At 38.0% G+C, this 22,409-nt stretch overlaps 3 protein-coding genes across 3 annotated transcripts in view; 1 reads left to right on the top strand and 2 right to left on the bottom strand.

The window, feature by feature from the left end:
- Nucleotides 1-10,818, bottom strand: part of Sec6 (Exocyst complex component Sec6) — a gene marked incomplete in the record, with an annotated part of 51,100 nt that extends 40,282 nt beyond the window's left edge. The window contains 8 exon segments of the mRNA XM_074093209.1: nt 1,095-1,253; nt 2,123-2,305; nt 3,473-3,754; nt 4,421-4,675; nt 7,767-7,962; nt 9,170-9,318; nt 10,484-10,593; nt 10,686-10,818. Of these exon segments, the coding sequence (XP_073949310.1) occupies nt 1,095-1,253; nt 2,123-2,305; nt 3,473-3,754; nt 4,421-4,675; nt 7,767-7,962; nt 9,170-9,318; nt 10,484-10,588 (1,329 nt within the window).
- A 215-nt stretch (nt 10,819-11,033) lies between these two features.
- Nucleotides 11,034-15,447, top strand: Alg7 (Alg7 dolichyl-phosphate N-acetylglucosaminephosphotransferase). The gene is made up of 5 exons (XM_074093208.1): nt 11,034-11,353; nt 11,865-11,979; nt 12,405-12,618; nt 13,209-13,440; nt 14,423-15,447. Exons 1-5 carry the CDS (start codon nt 11,214-11,216, stop codon nt 14,907-14,909), a joined length of 1,188 nt encoding a protein of 395 aa, XP_073949309.1. The 5' UTR covers nt 11,034-11,213; the 3' UTR covers nt 14,910-15,447.
- A 15-nt stretch (nt 15,448-15,462) lies between these two features.
- scat (VPS54 subunit of GARP complex scat) lies at nt 15,463-19,236 on the bottom strand. Its single transcript, XM_074093207.1, has 2 exons — nt 18,973-19,236; nt 15,463-18,895 (listed from the first exon to the last, which is right to left on the bottom strand). Exons 1-2 carry the CDS (start codon nt 19,068-19,070, stop codon nt 16,336-16,338), a joined length of 2,658 nt encoding a protein of 885 aa, XP_073949308.1. The 5' UTR covers nt 19,071-19,236; the 3' UTR covers nt 15,463-16,335.
- Nucleotides 19,237-22,409: the final 3,173 nt, after the last annotated feature.

The raw sequence follows: 22,409 nt of genomic DNA, 5'->3' as shown, positions 1-22,409 counted from the left end.
ATCCATCCGTCCGTCCGTCCGTCCATCCATCCGTCCGTCCGTCGTCCGTCCGTCCGTCCGTCCATCCATCCATCCATCCATCAGTCCGTCCACCCATCCGTCCGTCCATCCGTCCGTCCATCCATCCGTCCGTCCATCCATCCGTCCGTCCGTCCATCCGTCCGTCCGTCCATCCGTCCGTCCGTCCGTCCGTCCATCCATCCATCCATCCATCCATCCATCCATCCATCTATATATCACATCGCATCGCATCGCATCGCAAATGCTTACAGAGTAGTGGTGGTTGGCTGTTCGTATTTTTTCCTTTATCAGTTTAATGTTAGTAAGCAAATTTAAAAATTTAGAGCAGCGGACAATAATGGATTTTCATACATACTTCATGGCCTAGGCCAAGAAGTTATGTAGGGAGGTGGTAGGGAGCCATAAATGAGAAACTTCATGTCTCCATTTCGTGACATTAACGCATACATTTCCGAGCATGTTTGAGAAAAACTTATTTTTTCATATAATCATCGCAGTTCTAACCTAAAACTAACCCACTTTTCTGGCAGGATTTCGTTTTTTTCGATTTGGCTTTTTAGTTTTTTTTTTAGTTTCTTATTTTGAATTTCATCATCATCATCATCCCAGCCTATATACGTCCCACTGCTGGGCACAGGCTCCTCTCAGAACAAGAGGGCTTGGCCATAGTTCCCACGCGGGCCCAGTGCGGATTGGGAACTTCGCACGAACCATTGAATCGCTTCTCAGGTTTGTGCAGGTTTCCTCACGATGTTTTCCTTCACCGCAAGCTCGTGGTAAATTTCAAATGTAATTCCGCACATGAATTTCGAAAAACTCAGAGGTGCGAGCCGGGGTTCGAACCCACGACCCTCTGCTTGAGAGGCGATAGGTCAAACCACTAAGCCACCACGGCTTCTCAAACCACTAAGCCACCACGGCTTCGGCGGGATTTTGAATTTACTTGCATTTATGTATGGATAGATTAGGAATAAACAAATGTATGTTTTAAAATACATATAATACTCCCCACTCCGCGCCCCGCCTCCCGCGTCTCTCACCCACTCCGTGTAGTGTGTGTATGGGTCAGTCACCTGCAGGTTCTGGTCTATCATCTGGAACACGATGACGGGCGCGTGCGTGTGGTAGGCGCGCGAGTGCGGCTCCACGTCGGGCGCGCGCGCGCCGCCCCACTCCGCGCGCTCCGCCTCCAGAGTCTTCTCCATCCACTCCATGTAGTTACTCTCCATTTTCTGCAAAGAGTAGTTACACAGAGGTCAGAGGTCGATCAACTTTTTCTTGTACCATCAGCCAAATAAGTGGTCGATCAATTTTTAAACAAGTTCCTATCAAATGAATGGGTGGAACATATTTGGCTCATGGTACTTCATTTTGACCAGCTGCGCGAGTCATTCGAACTACCTGCACTTGAATAGGTACAAGTAACCCTTTTCCAGGCCCCGAGAATTAAGATGTGCTGCCACAAAATAAATCATAGTTTTACGTTGTTTACCTATGAGGGATTAATTTAAAACGAATCATATTTTTAACGAATTCAAATGATTTTGTACCATATTGTATATTTAGTAAGGTCGAATATTTGTGTACATTTATGTGGTTGCTATATGCACTATGACTGCAAAAAGGTTAATAATGGCACCCGTATCTCGGACTACCCGCACTTGGTCGCTACGCTACACAAACAAACGTAATACTCTACACTGCAGTCTACTCATGACCACGGCCACTGCAATGTGGCTGGAATGTCGAGGTAATTATTACTCGTTCTGTTCAAGTGATAAGTCCCGAGTGCTGTAATAGTTGAGTGAAAAATAACGCAAACGACATAAAACTCTAAAGTTGTAAATATAGGCTATTATTTAAGAGATTCCAGCCAAAACATAAATGTTAAGTTTGACATAGAAAAAAGTGACAATTATGTAGACTTGTGGAACTTATAACTTTTTTGGTACAGGGGCCTGGTGGTTTTTTATTTTATTTATTTATTTATATATTCAAATTACAACTTAGGTACTACACATTATACATACTCGCCAAACTGCTACGTTTGATGGCGAGATTAATTAAGTAAGAGGTTAATGATGTAAGTGGTGGTTACAACCTGCAAGTATTCGTCCTGTAGCTTCTGCAAGCTTTCTTCACTCAGCAGCGGCGGCAGAGTGCTCACGTCGATAATCAGTTCCGAGCTGCCCATCAGCTCTATCCCGGGGTAAGTATTCAGTACCCAAGATAGCAGCGTCACGTACTCGTTGCCTTCTAGCCCGCTGTCTACTACGTCTTGCAACTGAAATAGAGGCAGTAAAGTAAGTGTCTTATAAAAATATTATAAAGGGTGGGTAATTATATAACACACTAGCTTATGCCCGCGACTACGTCTGCGCGGATCTAGGTTATCGCGCGGTGGCGCCCTCTACCGGAATAAAAGGTATCCTATGTTGATCCTGGGGTTCAAACTACCTATATACAAATTTCATCAAAATCGGTTCAGTGGTTTCGACGTGAAAGGGTAACAGACAGACAGACAGACAGACAGACAGACAGACAGACAGAGTTTACTTTCGCATTTATAATATTAGTAGGAAGTAGGGATTTGAAACCAGTCTTACAAGTCTTTAAAATAACAGCTAGAAAGAGTTGCCACGTGCGGTAGCTACTTACTGAGCGGCGATTTATCATTTTTATTATTCAGCTAGGTATTTAATTAGATTAGGTCTTAATTATTGAAGTAGATATTTATATATGCATGTATATGTGTGTGTATATGGGCTCAAGATAAATTGATGAATGTTTATATTGCGTAGGTATATGCTGTACGTTTAAATGTTCGATTTTTTATACGGAATTTATATAAAACTAATTCCTAGCTTTAGCTAAAATGCAAAATTGTTGTTAACATTGATAGGTATGGTATTTGCTGTGCCCTTGCTGGGTTCATGTTGGCCTTATGTAACATGAAACGAAATAAATGAATTATTATTATTGCAGGTAGGTATAGCTAAAGTGAGAAAAGTTTTCGATGTCAGTCTTTATGAAATTGACTTAAGATTGATTTTTACTTGGCATGTGTAAAAACTTTTTTCACTACAACATCTATAATTTTTGCACTCGTTCCACAGGTCTTGGCTTGCACTTATTGAATAGGGCATTAAATTGGGCTTGGCAAGCTCGGAAACGGTTCAAACGAATTAAAAATCGACGAATATTATGAAGTAAAACAAATTACCGACATCACAAGTGGTTCGTAACACACAAATTACGGCCGTTGAAACACTTCAGTACCACTACCATGAAGTAGCATGAGTTTACAGTGACCGTACTTGATAGCGACGGCGTAAATTATTTGTAGAGGCGCTGTACAATTCTTCATACAAATAATTTACGCCGTCGCTATCGAGTACGGTCACTGTAAACTCATGGTAGTGGCACTGAGCCCTATCCCAACGCTACTTACGCTGGAAGACAAACACGTGTGATACATGTTAACGTATTTGTTGACGATATCATAGTGCGGCGGGAAGCAGGGCACACAGAGCGTCTTCACAACCCTCAGGTCTTCGATGATGAGCTGCCTCGTCAGTTCCAGATAGCGCACGAGCCACAGCTTGTTGTCCTCTCGCTCGTCCACGCGGGTGCCCTCGATGCGCTGGGCTACAGCGCACTCGAGGACCTCGAAGGCTTTTGTGCGCCACGCTTTGGGCCGGCCCGGCGGCATAAACCCGGATTGGTTTTGTTGCTGTGGATTGGAAACAAATATAAACGCGTTGAGCGTCTAGGAGCATTAAAGTTTTTCTGTCGAAAGAATTAGGTTACAGGTTTGTGATGATTCACAATTTGTAAAAACATTATTTAGGGATGTAGAACGCGATTACCATTAGGCTACGTTTCCAAGGTCGTCGCCAGCCCATGGCCCAGGCGGTGGGGTGGCGGGCGGTTCAGGTTGATACGGATAATGAGAAAAGTATGAATTGTAGGTATTTATTGGAATTGGTCTTGATCGATCAAGCAAGTCAAGTTAAAGACTTAGGACTGAATAGAATCGCTACATTTACCTCGCCTCGCTCCGCTCAGCTGTTTCCACCAAAGAACCAAAGATGTGCTGTGCGAGGATGGGTAAATGAAGCGTTTCTATTGGTTAATGAAAACACATTCCTCGTAAGACATCCTCGCGCATCTCTGGTGGAAAATATTAATCGACGAGTTCGAATAAAACAGAGCCGCGATTACAAATTGATTCTTTGTCCCAGCTTGAGATTTTGCTGCTTGCCATAGATGTAAGGGAAGGGTATAGTTAGAAGTTAGTTCTCATATTAAAGCAATTAACATTCTTTTAAGTGTGGTATTTGCCAATATACCGTATTGAAAATAATAAGGATCAATCACAAATATTTAAGACTCGTACCTCCAAAGCCATTTGGTCTCTCTTTTCCTCCCTTTCAATGATCCTCAGAGCGGTCACAATAACCGTGGGCTCCTTCCTAACGGTGTTAAGGGTACGGGCCAATATCAACTTGATTTGCTTCTCGAGCAAATTGGAAACCATTTCGACATCCTCGAAATAGGCTTTCAACATGATCTTGTCTTGCGAAGACTGGTTGGGAAGTCTATGAAGCTCGTACAGCAGATCGTCGCGGGAATTCTCCAGATCGTTGAGACACTGAAATTGATTTAGTGATGAGTTGCAGCTATTTCACAAAAAATGAAAGCAAAAATGAAAAGAACAGAAAAAGATACCTACATATTTATATAAGAACTAGCTTTGCCCGCGGCTTCGCTCGCGTTAAATTTGGGGTAACACAGATTTACTCTATACGATCTTTATTTCGTGTTTTTAATTGATTTTTCGGCGGATAATATTTGAAATTTTTGAATTCAAAAATCAACCTACATAATCATAATTCGTACAAACTTTGAACCCCTGTTTCACATCTTTAGGTCAGGGGTGTAATTTTGGAAAACCCACGTGTTTCTTTTGCCCGCGACTTCGTACCTGTGCGGCTTCGTACCTGTGAGGATTGTTCCCGCAGGATAGAAATAATTGAATTCAATAGAAAACCTCACTGTCCGCGATTGGATTGAAACAGGCTTCTATTATTTCGCGTATCGATTTTTAAAAAGCTTTCACGAATAGATTTTTTTAAATCAGCTCAGTTTTTCCGGAGATTCCCCCACAGAAACAAAGAAGCAGACAAAGTTAAATATTTCCTTATCCCATGGAAATTTCGAAAAATCCATACTTAGTGTTCTATGATACTTTATCTACATGTGTGCCAAACTCAGGTCTGTAGTTTAAACTACGCGTCGTCTGTCAGTCAGTCATCCTGTCACAGTATACTGTTTTACAGGTATGGATAAATTTTGTTACGGAATGAGTTGATTGGTTTGGCATAGGTACTTAATGTGTCCTCCTAACTGTTAAGGAGTTATACCTTCCATCATCAGCTCACCTGAATAACCAGAAAGAATACAACTAAAGGTCTACCTATACGTGCATATGATATTTAAAGAAACTTCCTCTAACTCCTAACCGTTAAGGAGTTTTACCTTCCATCTCATCAACATGAGATGATGTCTATCAGACGCAAATATTTAATAAGCTTGAGAAAATATATGAAAAACGTAATGCGTGCCTAAAAATTTGAGGGTTGCCCTCGATTTCCGAGATCCCGTCATCAGATTCTGATTTAGTGACCATGGGGCTACCTCGGGTCCGCAATTGAGCGAAAAATTCGTTGAACGTACAAATATATATATATTATATATAGCGGAATTCAGAACCTCTTTCTATTTTTGAAGTCGGTTAAAGAGCTCTTTGCAGCGTGCAGTATAAACTTTTGAATTTTGAAATTTAAGCTAACTACAACCAATATAACGCAAAATCCTGTTTTTTTCCCGTTCCCATAAGAAATTCAGAAAATTGCTTAATTAATTTTCCCCTCCACTCTCCAAGGAACCCACTTGGCAAGTTTCAGCTTTCTACGACCAGTAAAATCCCGTTTTTTCCCCGTTCTCGTATGAATTTTGGAAAGTCCTCTCTCAATGCTCCTCTAACACTCCTCAAGCAACCTACATGCCGAATTTCAGCTTTCTACGAGCAGTTTATAACGATAAATCCTGTTTTTCCTGTTGTCAGAATTTCAGGAAATCCTTTTGTAGTGCTCCCCTACGCTCCCCAAGGAACCTAAATGCCAAATTTGAGTTTTCTTCGACCAGTAAAAGAAAAATCCCGTATTTTCTCGTTCCCGTGGAATTTTGGAAAGCCCTCTCTTAGCTCTCCTCTACACTCCCCAAACACCTACATACCGCATTTCAGCTTTCTAGGACCAGTAAAATGAAAAATCCCGTTTTTTCCCTTTCCCGTGGAATTTCGGAAATTTCTTAATGGTTCTCTTCACTCCTTAAGCAACCTACATACATGCCAAATTGCAGCCTTCTACGACCATAAATGGAAAAATCCCATTTTTCCCGTTCCCGTCAGATTTCAGGTTTTTTTTGTAGTGTTGCCCTACAATTTTTAAGGAACCTAAATGCCAAATATCAGTTTTCTAGGACCAGTATAACGAAAATAGATTCCGTTAAAAACTTAATATAAATCCCGTTTTTTCCTTATCCCGTGGTAATTTCCAAAATCTTGAAATCGATGTTTTGACTACCTACTTGATGAATCAAATTTGAAGAGTCTAGTTATTATAGTTACTGAGATAAGGGTAACTCGGAATCGAATATATATAAGCCCGTTTTTTCCCGTTCCCGTAAGAATTCCAAAATCTTTCTTAGTGGATGCTTACATTGTATAAGGTATCTATGTGAAAAATTTCACAGTCTGTTCGTCTAGTGGTTTTGCTGTGCTTGATATTCAACGATTGATTTTCGATTTGACGTTGTCACCACATTACCCCCTTTTGGGTTGAATTCCTCAAAATGAAAACAGTGTACTTATTTAATGTTAAGGGACTCCGTGTTAAGTTTCGAATAAAATAGTCTAAGTGATCTTGTTTCCCTAACTAAATTTGGACCCCATTTCACCCCCTTAGAGGGTGAATTTTGAAAAATCGTTCTTAGTGCACCCCAGACCTTAAAAGGAAACAGACGTGGAAATTTGGAACCCCTCGACCTGCGGATTTGGGCTTGCGTTTGAACATCAGTCAAGCCTCTTGTTTTATATAAGAATAAACAAAATAACATTTCTTTATGTTTCTTATGTAAGGTCATTTGAATTTCTATTCTCCTGTTGGGTGTTTTTTTGTCTCAATCCAATGTATGAGGTATTGCTGGATAAAACTTTCAAAAACTTTTTAGGTTTGCAAATATCATCTTTCAATATAAGGATCTATTTGGAAAATATTAAGCTTAAGTGCTAATTTTTGTTAGAGTCCGCTTACGCGAGTACGCGAGTACACTTATAAATCAATAAAAATTTAATCATAGGCCGAGTTTTTAACCGCGTGACTTTGTGAATCAAGCAAACGCGGTTTAGCCGTAGTGCGGCCTCGGCCTTATACATACGTATATAAATAAAAATGAATCGCCGAAATGTGTCTCACGCAGAACTTGCGAACGGCTGCACCAAATTGTATTATTCTTTTTTTGTGTTTGTTACTGTCAGAACAAGGTTTCTACTAAAAATAAATGAAACGGGGGCAAAGGCGCGGGCAACAGCTAGGTTTGAATATTTGCTAGATCTTACTGGTTACGGAACCTTAGCTTAATAGGCCCGACACCCAATTGGCCGGTTTCTTCTTATTTACCTGATGTGCATGCAGTAGCTTTCCCTCACCAATCCACTGCTTAGTTTTGGCGACACTCTCCGGCACCGTGAATATGTGTTTCAAGCTGTCCATGGCCGTCACATACTGTGAGTGGCGGGAATCCTCCTCCCTCACTGCTTGGAGAGATGCCACTAGAGGAGGCACGCCTTTCAGAAGTTCTTCTAATTCATCCATCCTATAATAATATGTTAACTACTAAAATTTAAAGGTTCTGTTATTCTGTTATAATTTGCATAATAGGGTATTTGATAACTCTAGCCTTTGCCATATTCTATACACTGTGTTTTTTTTTATTTCCGTTAACTTCGGTAGATGGCTCACTTCATTGATATGAACAAATCGCAAATTGAAGAAAAAAAAAATTGTTTACTGAGTAAAAATCTTTTTTTCAGGCATATAATAGCTTCACAGTCATTATTGGGCCAATCAACTTTTTTTACCCACACTAATCTGTCCGCGACATTTTTCAAACAATGACAGATTTTTGTAAGTAAACATGTTTTTTCTGTAATTTAATAGATGGTGTACATGAATACATGTCATCCTATGTAACCAACCTATTAAACCATGAAATATCTTGTTGGAAGTACGATTTTTCGGTAACGCCAGAGACAATTTTGGTAACGCAGGAGACGCCCAAAGTGTCGGTAAAATAGTTGATTGGCCCTGTTAACAGTTAAATTATAAAATAACCACACTTGACAAATGACACTGACGTGACACATAAGAGGGACATCAAAAAAATCCACGTGTTTAACCTTTGTTTGCTTCTATTTAAAAACCAGATTAGTTATCGACTTTGAAAAAACGTCAGAAATTAAGGACCTTTACACTGTTATATTATCTTCTCTTTATTATATTTTAAACAGTAAGATAAAGGCCAATACTGTCTTAGAAAAATTAACTTCCATTTGACCTGTAGATATCCCCTTAAAGTTAACGGAAATCAAAAATAACACTGTGTATATTATTAGTATTTCACAAATCATGTACTTCCAATTTAAATTACCTAATCAAGTAGGGAGTCGATGCATAATAAAATTAGTAGTGAATGAGTGCACTGTATATTGTCTTAAACTATAATATGTAAAAGAAAAAAAAATGTAACTTATTTAAACTGTCTGAATAAAGGCTATTATTATTATTATTATAATCAAGTAAATTAATAAAGTTGAATACCTTAAAAAAAATTAAGAGATGAAAGATGAAATATGAGTTTTAATTGGAATAGAATGCAAGTTTCTTTACTTCCCACTTTTAAAAAGTTTAAGGCAGAGTCTACACTAAACTACAGTGTGGAAGGGGTGATTACAGATTACAACATAGTGCATCCTCAGCCTAAGTCATCATGTTGTACTTTGGTTATAAGATCATTGACTGACTTTATGCTGATTTCCTGCACATCATCCAAGCACTCTTGCAGCTGCTTCAGACCCACGCTGACTCCGTCCAACTTTCCCTGCACTGCAGACTTCAGCTGAGCTTCAATTGAAGCCTTTTTGTGAGTTATTCGTTTCTTGTACTGTTCCACCTTAAAATTAAATTATGGAAATGAAACTATGAGGTTCTTGTGTAACATGTAAGGTTGAACCATTTGATTCCTGACCCACTGTGATTATTCAATTCAATTCTTGAAAGTATAGCTCCATCGATACTATCGATGATTCCGCCAATGTCGAGGTTGGAAAAGAGACTATCAGTTTAGTCGTTGTTCGTTAGATTTACCCACTGTGGAACGTTCTCACAGTAAATGTCATAATAAATTCCCTTGTCAAGCAATGTGATGTGACTATGACTTTATCTATGAAAGGGTTCCACAGTGGGTCACGATTCAGTTGGCACAGTATATATATATATGCTAAAGCAGTAGGGAAGCTATGAACAAATCAATCGAAACAAACACACTCACACAGACACGCGCTATATATGGCCTCTAAGGGGGTCTCGCGTTACTGCAGTCACAACGGATTGTTCAAAACTGGGGCTTTCTTATTTTAAACTTCCTGCTGATGTTGAAAGGTAAGGATGATTTGCTATTACTTAATAAAATATTTTTTCTTTTAAATAAAATGTTTGGTTGTTTTGGTGATAGGTAGGTACTAGGTAGGTAGGTGATACATCGGGAAGTGAGACAAATTTAACTTGCAAAATTTGAACCGAATATACAAATATATATACAATATATACAATTGCAAGTTATTTAAAAGTTTGTAATAAAAGGCCTACTAAGCTGAGATACAGCACAAACTAAACATTTTTTTACTAAAAATAAGTGGCCAACCCTAACCCACCATTGGAGCGTAGGTATTTACCTCAAAAAATATGCCTAGCTTCCATACTGCTTTTGATTATATATGGGTGAAGACCAAAAATTTGCACACCGTTAAAGCTGTGATAATGTATGATAATGTATCATACAAATGTATGATTAATTTACGTGTCACAATGGTTAAAGTTAATGGAAATTAAAACTATGTGCTAATGCTGTGCAACTTTTTTCTTACCCATATATACTATGCAGTTGTGAGTGTACATTGTGTCTGTAGACGAAAAATATTTTTTTATGCCAAAGTATTTTATTTTAGTATTACCTTTTATTCCATCCTGATGAAAATCTTTTAAAGAGACTTGTGGCAAAACAAAATTAAGTCTAGGGGCGGCAACAGGAAATGTAAAGAAGATAGGTACCAACAAACCTTTTCTAGTTGCCCTGGTCTCTGCATCATGTTAATAACCATTTTTTCCGCTGTTGCTTTCGCTTCTTCTTCTATTTCATCCATGGTGCATGTGCTGATATTCATTTTATCTAAAACATACATTTTTTCGAATGAAATAGTGATAAGTAGAAAACACAAACTGATATCAGGAGTGACCGATGTTTATAAAGAAATTGTTTACCTATTTGTAAATTAGGAGTAAAATGGAAACCAAGTATTTAGAATATTTAAGTTAAAGTAAGTAAATAGATAAAATTTGTATACAATAAATAAATCGAACTTTTTTCGTGCAATGTTTTCAACTTTCTGAATGTCAATGTCAAACACTTAAGATTGACAACCGGAAATGTTTTTTTTTTTATTATCTGTCCATTCAGATAGGTGTAAATTGAGATTTAAAAAAAACTTTTAAAGTGCGACTTGCACGCACACTCGTCTGTTAGGTGTTAATGTGAAGTTGTCCTAAAAACAAAATAATTACCAATACAACTAATGTGTAAACGCCTTAAATTGATGACGTTTGACGCACGAGAAAAGAAATGTCAATTTATCCGGTCCGGTCCGATTTGTTTTGTATGTACAACACAGAGTACTTTTTATATGTACAACATAGTTTTAATGTTTTTAATTTTATAGAATGTAGATTTTCATTGTATCGTAAACGCTATAATTAGAATTGTAAAAGTTTATTGTTAAATATTAAGTCAAGATGTGGTCTATTATCATATTAGTAATTTTATCCATCATAGCTTTTCTAATTACCGATGAATTGATACCAAACCTGAAAGATTTGTTCATAAAAGCTGGACTATGTGGCATAGATTTATGTAAAACCAGCAAGGAAAAAATGTGAGTTATTGGTTAAGTTTTATTAATTTCAATAGTATCAATGTATACAATAGGAAGATAACCTATGTATAAACATAATTAAGCATAAACATCATGTAGGAAACAGTCTTAAATGTGCACTATTATCAGTCTATACGTTTTTTTTTCTTTGGAACCGTGATCTCATATTCGTTTCTACTTGAACATTTTTTTTATTAGTTTTTATTCATTCAACTGGATGGCAAACAAGCAAGTGGGTCTCCTGATGATAAGAGATCACCACCGCCCATAGACACCTGCAACACCAGGGGCAAACTAGAGGCCTAAGATGGGATACCTCAAGTGCCAGTAATTTCACCGGCTGTCTTACTCTCCATGCCGAAACACAACAGTGCAAGCACTGCTGTTTCACGGCAGGATTAGCGAGCAAGATGGTGGTAGCAATCCGGGCGGACCTTGCACAAGGTCCTACCACCTGCAAAACATTGTTAAGTCATCAATTATCTTTATGACATAGTGTATTTTTTTCCAGACCAGAAGCATTGGGGGTTGTTTCAGGATGTGTCTTCCTTGTGACCTGTTTCCTGTTTATACCTATAGTGTTTGGAAACAGTTTAATGGACACAGCACATTTCCCACATAATGAGGTAAAAGCACAGCTCCCTGGATGCATTTGCCTGTTTAAATTACCTTTGAACATTTCTAATAATTTGTGTTTATTTTGTTTTGGGGCAGTAAAATAATAAATACACTTTTCTCTGAAGTATTTCCCCTTGCCCATTTGCAATTTATTCATAATAAATAACTTTATTTTTATTGTTATTGATATCCTCCAGTCCTTACTTTTTTAGAAGCTGTAATGCTTAAGTTGGAGATGTGTCACTAGCATTGTTACTTTGTATATTATTTCAACATTCTTAAAATTCTTTATTCAATGAATGAATTTGTTCTTTATAAAGTACATTCAAGTGTTATTCTCAGTGTTAATTTGTTCTTTGTAAAGTACATGATGACTCACGAGGATATGAACTTTTAATTTCTGATCACAAATTAAAATGTGCTCAATATCCAGTTTGCAGAGTTGCTGGCCGCCTTGCTCTCAATTTGCTGCATGCTGTTGCTGGGTTTTGCTGATGATGTCTTGGACCTGCGGTGGCGCTACAAGTTGCTGCTGCCAACAATAGCCTCGTTGCCTTTGCTTGTGGTCTACTATGTCAACTTTAACTCTACAACATTTATAGTGCCGCTGCCTCTGAGACAGTGGTTTGGTGTGTCAATTAATATTGGTTAGTAATATGATTGTTTTTTTTACCAGTGTTTTAGTAGTGACATAATTATTGCCTGTATAAAAATTAAAATAGGCTTGTTCTATATACAATTTTATTTACTAAAATAAGTATACAATTTTATTTTCTTGTTTTACATACTTCTATTTTATGTCACAATCTGTGGATTTTTAATTAAATACTTCTCTTGCCCACTCAAAAATTGATCCATAGAAATCAATTAAAGGGATAAGATACATGTATCTTAATGGTTTTTTTTTTCTTTATTTTGTTGAGGCTTTGAACACTTAAAAAGCACAGATAGTTCAGAAATAATGGAGCAACAAAGTACATCATCGTCTTAATGCTTATTAATTATGTTACTTAACCTATTACATTGTTGTTAAGATGTGGCTTCATAAGTGCATGGTAATGTAATTTCAATTGCGTGCTCATTAGCAACATATTAAAGCCTTGACTATTTAGTAGGTATTTTGTAAGAAATCTACTGAACTAAGTTGTTTGATATCCCACTTATTTGGATGAATAAACCAATTTCTAGCACTGGAAATTTTTCTCATACAATTAATTTTTCTTGTGTTTGTTTGCAGGCTTCCTCTACTACATTTATATGGGCATGCTAGCAGTTTTTTGTACAAATGCAATTAATATTTTGGCTGGGATCAATGGATTGGAGGTTGGCCAGTCAGTCATCATTGCCATATCCATTATTATATTTGATATCATTGAGCTAAGAGGGGACCAGTACAAGGCTCACACATTCTCCCTGCACATCATGATTCCATACCTGACAACTACACTGGCACTGCTGAAACACAATTGGTAAGTAAACTTAACTTCAATCAGTCAATCAAATCAGCCCACATCCACCCACTGCTGAATAAAGGCTTTTTCGTTTTTGCCTGGTCCTGTAAGAATTAACTTAATAACTTGTAATTGATACAAAAATGTATCTTATTTAGGACACATAAGTACATATCTGTTTAAATATGTTTAACTGGTGCCTAGTACGAGTATCTTTAGTACGTTCAAACTTTTCGTAGTTTGGAACTAGGTCAATTGGTGTTAATTGTCTAATTTTTAACTTATGAGCTGCTCTATCGTCATTCTTAGTTTTGGCGTTTTTTTAGACAACATAGGTAAATAAAAAAACCGGCCAAGTGCAAATCGGACTCGCGCACTGAGGCTCTTCACATCGCTAAACATGAAACTGACTAGGTCTAGGTACCTGTTTAGGTCCATAAAATACAGCCATTTACAAAGTTTATTTTTTTCCCAAGACCAACTCACACTTGACCGACTTTTGGTATTTGTTGATATGCAGTATATTTTATTTGCGTGTTGTTTTAGCGCCAATAGAAATCCACATTATGTGTACATTACAGCTATCTATTATAGTTCTCAAGATACAGCCTTGTGACAGACAGACGGACAGCATACAGCGACAATAAAATGGTTCCGTTAGTCACCCCTCGGGTACAGAACCCTAAAAACGATGTTTTGACAACAAATGCTTTGGATATTCGAAGTATACTGCTTTGATCTATTCACTACCGAATCCGGTACATATAAGTACAGTCACCAGCACAAATATCTGGCACAACAAAGTGTGCATAAATATTTGATAGATAAGACTTTATTACTAGGGCGGGTAAGACGTGTCAGATATTTTTGCACGCTCCCCTATGGCAGATATTACTGCAGGTTACAGTACATGCGTTTTGTAACAACAGCCACGTGGTCGCCATTCATGGTGCAGGTAGGTTGTTACACCATTTTGTTGATGTAAACTTTTCTTTTACAGGTACCCATCGAAAGTGTTTGTGGGTGACACATTCTGCTACGTGTCTGGGATGACATTCGCGGTGGTAGCAATCTTAAGTCATTTTAGCAAGACAGTGATATTGTTCTTCTTGCCACAAGTCATCAACTTCATTTATTCAATACCACAGCTTTTCCATTTCATTCCGTGCCCGAGACATCGTCTTCCAAAGTACAGTGCAGAAATTGACCTGCTACAACCTAGTAGAACTGTGATTATTAAAAAAGATATGAAATTATTAGATACTTTAGTACTCAAGGTTTTAACGATGCTGCGTTTGGTTGATAAAAGGGAGGATAATGAAATTATAAATATTAACAATTTAACTTTAATAAATTTATTTTTGATTAAATTTGGCCCCATGTCGGAAGTGCGACTGACTACTAGCCTAATGATGTTTCAAATAGTATGCACGTGTGTTGCGTTTATAATAAGGTATCCATTGGCATCCTATTTTTATGACACATAGTTCAGTACAGATTGTTTGCATCATGTACTAAAAATCATCATTTTGCATTCATAATAGTTAACAAATATCCTATTCCGGTTGTTAATTTTGTTGGTATGTTGATATGATACATTGGGTATGTAATATTGTAAGAGTAAAATGTGATTGCGCAACACCCTCATTAAGTTGTTGAAATATGTTCATTGCTCAAAACCAGAATGTAACTTTTTTTTGAACCAATACTTTAAATACTGCATTTAAGTTTATCGTTTTTTCTGTCCCCATTAACATCATTATGATCAGTTTCGCAGGAGGTTGAAAGAAAAACAACTTTACAACAAGCACTTATGGTTCATAATTAGAAAAGTCAATGTAGTCTAATTAATTGGAGCTCGCAAGATTAAATCTCTAGAACTAGCACATTAGGTTTTGAATAATATTGAATGATATTCGAAATTTAAGAATGAATGTTAAACCAAACAGTACCTAGTCGTTACCTATAACAGGTACATAGAAGATTAGGTAAATAAGAATATTAAAAACAAATATTTTAATTAAATCCAAGTGTTTTATTTCATTATTTCTGTGATAATAATTATATGCATTTGTATTAACAGTATTTTCATAGTATCTTGTTGCTAAGATTATCACGACATCATAGTAAAGTATACAAAGTGAACTTTTTATTGGATTGTGGTTTCTTTACATTTATGAACATATTCGATCGTCACACTGAAGCATCTGCAGATGAGAAATAAGACACCATCAACCACAACATGACTAACCCACTCCCTCGATTTGACAGTGCTTCAGTTTATATTTAGTGCTAATTCTATTTACAAGGCAATAGTTTCATCTTCACTTCCTTCGCATTCTTTTATTAAAATATCAAAAGCATGATGCAGATGTGGAAAGTTAAATGCCAGTGTGTAAGTTTTCTATACTTACTGATTACTGAAATTAGGAGCGGCGCAGCGCGGTGGCGGTGCCGGTTGTAATATTTGACCGCGCCACGCTCATTTCCCTCGCGGTATTCTGTGTGCCTTCTTTCATGTTAGCTCGAATACTACAACCGGTACCGCCTCCGCGGCGCGCCGCAACGCCCCGCCACCGCTCTCTGTGTGTTTCAAGCTTGAAAGCTATATATTATAGGACATTAGGACTCCATTGTATTATACATAAATATTATTAACTAAAAATTATAATTTGGTTTATAAGGTTTCATTTTTTTTGATCTATTATGTTTAGGGCAATTTCTGTTTGGACATTATTGTACTATTATAAGTACTAAGCTTACAACATTTAATTTAACAATAAATTAATATCTCTGCACCAATAGCTACCTTTGGAGCCTTATTTGAAAATAATCACTAGATAGCAGGAATTTGAAATTAATAAAATAAGCCTTTCCTGCCCACTTTTTAACAACACTGAAATATTAATTTGTTTAGTTTAGCCAAATATCGTAAAGTATGTTGTCTTCGGCGTCGTTGTCGTTGATCACACGCAGCGTCTTGAGGGTCTGCAGGTAGAAGGTTAACTCGGAAGTGACTACTCCATGCTGAGGACTACCATTGGCTACAATATTCATTTTTGCTAATTGCTCTCTTAATTTATCTTTGAAATTATCATGTACTCTTTTATAAATGTTTCTTATTTGTTCAATAGGCAGTATATCTATTAATGCTTCATGTAATTTAACTAAGTGTTTGGAAATATTTCGGAATGTTTGAGATGGAACAGGAGGTTTAGCATCCCAGCCGAACAACTGTGAGCAAAGCATGTTGCTAACTATGAGGCATATCTTATTCTCTATTTCTTGCTTATGGCTAACAATATCACTTTCAATACTACTGAAGCCGTTCAATGATACTTCTTTTGACTGCAACTGGTCAAGGTGTTGCCTGATTATTGGCAGCAGCCACAGGACGACCTGCAGAGATCTGGAGACTAAAGCTAAGTTTGATGTGGATATTGTTTTCAGCCCTGCACTTTGTATTGCACCTGCTCCCAGGACCAACTGGCAGCAGCGGGAATTAAACAGTCTGATTAGTTCTAACATGCAGTGAGTTAAATACTGAACAATAACTGGCGACTGTTTAGTGGCTTCACAGTACTCCAGCATGATTTTAATTAATAGTTGCACTGTTCCAACAACTGCATAGTTTTCCTTGTTTATAACTAGAAATTTTCCATCTGATTTAACAGTTTCATACTGCATGTTTGCTGAATTGCCAGAATTAGATATTTTATCAATTAAATGTTGAAGCTCATTTGGAACATCAGCACTTTTCCATCGTTCGGCATTGAGGGTGGCAGTTAGTTGGCTTCTGCGCTCTGAATGTAAGTTTTGTATATATTTCATTGCAAAACTCCTCAGTGCCAGTTTCATTGAATTACTGCAATGCCCTGTCACTTTTTCAAATTCATCTGAAAAATCTTCTATTAATGTTGACAATTTAGATAACTGAGATAAATCAGAAAACACAAAGTCCTTTTCAGTTTTGGTCACAATGAGATTAGCACATCTCTCATTACTGTAATCAGATAATGAGACAATCATTTTATTCAGTTTTTCTTCAACTAAAACAAGTTCATCCTGAGTCCACACTTCTTCACTTTCATTTCCAGTCACATCATCCATTTGGCTGATGTCCAATACTAATTCTTTTAGGGCCAAAATTCTCTTGAACACTGTGATTAGGTTTGGAGTAACTTTTTGAAGGAATACAATACTCTCATTGCATAGCAACCATGCATTGTCAGCATTGGAACCCCGCAGAACCACTTCTGTGTTACCATCTCTCTCTGATACAATTTCTATCACACATTGTTTGATTGTAGCCTGGATTGTAGTCATAGCCTCCATTTTGAAGGTTTCTATAAAATCAAACTCTTTTAGTCTCAGAATCCCTGACACTATGGATACTATTTTGTCCCTCTCAGGGATGTCTGATAGATCCTTGGGAGGTCTGTTTAAATCTGTCACAATAAATCTTTGGAATTCATTGCCCAGCATTTTATGAATTAACCTTTTCATTTCAGTCAGCTGTGGAGACAAGTGCCGGAAAGCCTGAATCCTTGCAAGTTGTGTTGATAAAACCTTTTGTGTAGAACTTATCAAATCCAAAGCAGCAACATAATCAGAAGTACTCAAAAGAAGTTGGATCATGGGCTGGGTTTGCTGCACCGTTCCTATCAATTTCAGCAATTCATGTACATTAGTCAGATTTTGATTAATTCTTGTGAGACTCACCAATTTTAAAGGACATTGCGTCAGATTGTTTTTCACTACACTAATACTGTCTCTTGTTGATCGCACTGTTTTCACAGCTTTGGCCATTTGCTCCATGATGGTGTCATGTGAGAGCATAGCATGGAAGAACGCATCAGACTTCTGTGCTACTTGTTTTGATATTTTCATTTCTATAAAGTCTAGGTATGTGCTCAGTGTCTCCTGCAGGGACCTGACCGCAACAGTAGTATCCTGGGCATCAACGAGATTTGGAAATACTTTACTAAAAACATTTGGATCATGTAATTCTAATGCTTGTTGGTAGAAAATTTCAGGAACTTCACAAGTTGCTTCAACCACTGGAGTCCTGGCCTTGGCAGGGACGTTGTCCTTGAGCTTGCAGTGTCTTCTGTATCTTCTCACAATTTTTTTGCAATATGCCTCAAAATGGTGTAATGTGATTTCAGGCAGGTATGGACTAGGATGTATTTCTACTTTTTCTACAAAGCTGTCTCCCCAAATCTTAGTGAAAAAGTTGCTTTGCTTGCCTCTGTTGGGGTCATTCAATACTGCTGGAAGATTCTGAGATGATGAGTAAAAGGTCCAATCGTCTTCTGCATCGTCCTTGGCGTACAAATGGTATTCCCTTACGTGATACTTGAATCCTGCTTTCCGTAAATCACCGAATTGCAGTGTGGCACAAATTCCATTAGGTCCATATTGACACAAGATAATGGACCCTTCCTTAATACTATGCTTGTCTTGAATATGCCTGTGAAAAGAGATGGCTCATAAAGTGTTTGCAGATCGAGATAGTTACCTTTTTATGAAAATAAGTTTTACAAAAACCTTTCGAACTCCGTGGTAGTGCTGAACAGAAGATTAGGGCAATGTACACAGTTCTGCCAAGTTGGCGTCTTCTTACAAGGTGTAATATTGTCCTCCATAACATCTTTGTTTAGACCACAAATTTATAAATACCAAGCGAGAGTTTGTAAAATGATTTGTATCATTCAACTATTACATTTTCGTAATTTCCAACACAATATCACAAGTAAGTCAAGAAAATGACATGCGTCGAATGACGAAATTGACGAACGAAACGAAAAGAAACGAAACGTAGAGATAAAACGTCAAAGTGACAGTTTGGAATTGCCACACCAAATCTTAAATCCCCTTAGTCAGAACATCTGTTAACTGCTTTGATTGGATACACAATTTCCACCAAACCTTTTACAGATAAAAGATATTCCTGGAGACTTAATCATATTCGTGACAGTGCTGCACACATACGTTACCCTACCTTACATTTTTCAATAGCTTTATGCAGTAACTATATTCCCAAATGTCATGGACTTTTTTGTATATTGGCAAACTCAATTTCACGGTTTGTTTTAGATGTTAATATAAACGCGGCAAAACAATTTTATCAGTTTAAAATCAGACCTTCGTTTGACTACTGATTTCGTTATGCTCGTATAATATCTTTGGCACAGAATATATAATAGTACTGACATATCTTTGGCTAGTATGAGCTGCATAATAGTATTTTATGCAACTGTATCGTAAGGGGTCCTTAAAACACGAGTGTGGGGTCACATGATGTAGGGTCACATGAGTGTTTTAAGGCCTAATTACGTACAGTTGCATACAATATTTTATCTTTACCTATCCATATATTAAATCCTCTATCATGTGTTCAAGAACCATTGAGAATGACCTGCATTAACGAGAACTAGGTGGAACTGCCCCACGAGCTGCGTGTAGATAAAATGACTTTTCACTTCTCATGCTCGTAAAGTTCGTGTTTGTGCTGGATCTAGGCGACATAACATATACTTTTTATGCTCTGTGCATAAAGTTTGGCATAAAGTAAAATCTTCGTCTCAGACCAAGGTAATAAGGTCTCAAGAGCCACAAACGAAAAAATTTCTACATATTTATTTAATCATTTTTAATGCATAAAAATAAAAAAAACAATTAAAATAAATCAACAAAACTAAAAAATATATACTTATACAGAAATGCATGAAAAATATAAGGTACGTACGTAGTAGGTAAGTGAAAAATTGTTTCCACTGTTGCTATTTTATTGACTCGTAATAGAAGTGAAAATCAAGTGCATAACTCGAGCATTAAATCATCATCATCCCAGCATATATACGTCCCACTGCTGGGCACAGGCCTCCTTTCAGAACAAGAGGGCTTGGGCCGTAGTTCCCACGCGGGCCCAGTGCGGATTGGGAACTTCACACGCACCATTGAATTGCTTCGCAGGTTTGTGCAGGTTTCCTCACGATGTTTTCCTTCACCGCAAAGCTCGTGGTAAATTTCGCGCATGAATTTCGAAAAACTCAGAGGTGCGAGCCGGGGTTTGAACCCACGACCCTCTGCTTGAGAGGCGATAGGTCAAACCACTAGGCCACCACGGCCTGGCATTAAATAAAACCTAAGTATTTTCCCCTCGACGTCTCTGTCCACCCTCGCCGTGCCGGCTCGGGTGGCTTTATGAACGTCTTGGGTAAAATGGCTCGTTTTCTGCTCTCGTTGTAGAATCTACTACTTCACTTCTCATGCTCGTAAACATTGTACATAAAATTCCTTTTTATGCTCTAGTACACAAAGTAAAATCTTCGTCTCAGACCAAGGCAATCATAGCTACTACTAAATTCGAAAATCGAAGTCGCGCGGGACGGTACAATACGAACTTCGATTTTCGAATTTCATAGTAGGTAGTCTGGGCCGGATTTAGGGGAAGGTATCCGGCCCGGCAGGGCTACTACGAAACTTGAAGTTCGTGTCGTGCGGTCCCTCTGACACCTACTATTTAATACGAGAACGAGAGGGACGGTACAATACGAACTTCGAGATTCGAGTAGCGGGGCTATAGCCCACAATAGACTTCGGATTTTTTTCGGACTTTTCCTTTGATATTTTTTTTCTCTGTTTTACCTTACCTATAGTACCTAATTGCTACAAACAATATACTATACTGTGAAAATAGTTTTGGGCTTCCACTCCTTTGTTGCCCTAAGGCCTCCAACCACTAAATGGTGTCGCGATCCGCTGCGTTCACACATTCTGCCTCGTGCGAAGGTACGGGAGTGACTGAGACGGCAGGTTTTGCAGCCGCGAAATGTCGCCGCGCTTAATAGAAGCTAAGAAGCTACTCAAAGAATAGAGGCGACAGACTGCACTGCGGTCAGCCGCAGCTGCTAGAGCCTGGCCAAGCTAAGTAAGAATAATTTGGCAACACTGTATATTAACGTCAAATCACGTACATAATATGCGTTACATTTGCAATGTTACCATATTATTCTCTGCAGAGTTAGCTTGGTTTGGCTCTAGCCACGTGCCGCCTGCAGGTGCGGTCTGCATCTCTGCAGCCCGTCTTGGAATTGTACTTGAACATGGAACAGGTGCAGGTGGTAGGACCTTGTGCAAGGTCCACCCGGAGTGCTACCACCATCTTGCTCGCTAATCCTGCCGTGAAGCAGCAGTGCTTGCACTGTTGTGTTTCGGCGTGGAGAGTAAGACAGCCGGTGAAATTAGAGGCACTTGAGGTATACCATCTTAGGCCTCTAGGTTGGCAACGCATCTGCAATACCCCTGGTGTTGCAGATGTTTATAGTGCGGTGGTGATCTCTTACCACCAGGAGACCACTTGCTCGTTTGCCATCCTTAAGAATAAAAAAATAAACATGGAACACGAACCGGCAGAGGCAGCGTTTGCAGACCACCCAACAGGTTGAATGACGACATCGCGAGAGTTGTGGGCAACTGGTGGATGCAAGTGGCAAGTTAATCGTTCATTGTGGCGTTCTAAGAGCCTTTGTCTTCCGGATAATGATGGTGATAATTTAGGGATTTTGAAGTTGGCGGATTAATAATGCAAAGGCTAAATTAATTTTCAGTCTCGATATGTTTAATCATAACCACATTAGATAGAACAAATATTATTTAACGTAACTTTATAAACTAAAAAGGCATCGCAAGTTACAGCAATGTCACGCTAAGATAAGTACCTAATAAAGACACATCTGTACTCTTGTTTGGCATTATGTCTACATGATGTCTACCTACTTGAAGTTTTACATTCGATAATTTTACATTATATGTATGATTATTGTAAATTTAGGTAAGTATGGGCATTTATTACTCTTTTTGACAATGATAGCAGGCGCAGGAGACAGCAGATTTAAATATAAGATTCCTTTCTCCGTCTATGCATCGCACCTTTACAGGAACCTGAAAAAGAAGCAAGTCTATTAAGGATAGAGTACCTG

The sequence above is a fragment of the Choristoneura fumiferana genome, chromosome 10, assembly GCF_025370935.1.
Source record: "Choristoneura fumiferana chromosome 10, NRCan_CFum_1, whole genome shotgun sequence".
Taxonomy (NCBI): Eukaryota; Metazoa; Arthropoda; class Insecta; order Lepidoptera; family Tortricidae; genus Choristoneura; species Choristoneura fumiferana.
This window is presented reverse-complemented; position numbering and strand designations above follow the sequence as displayed.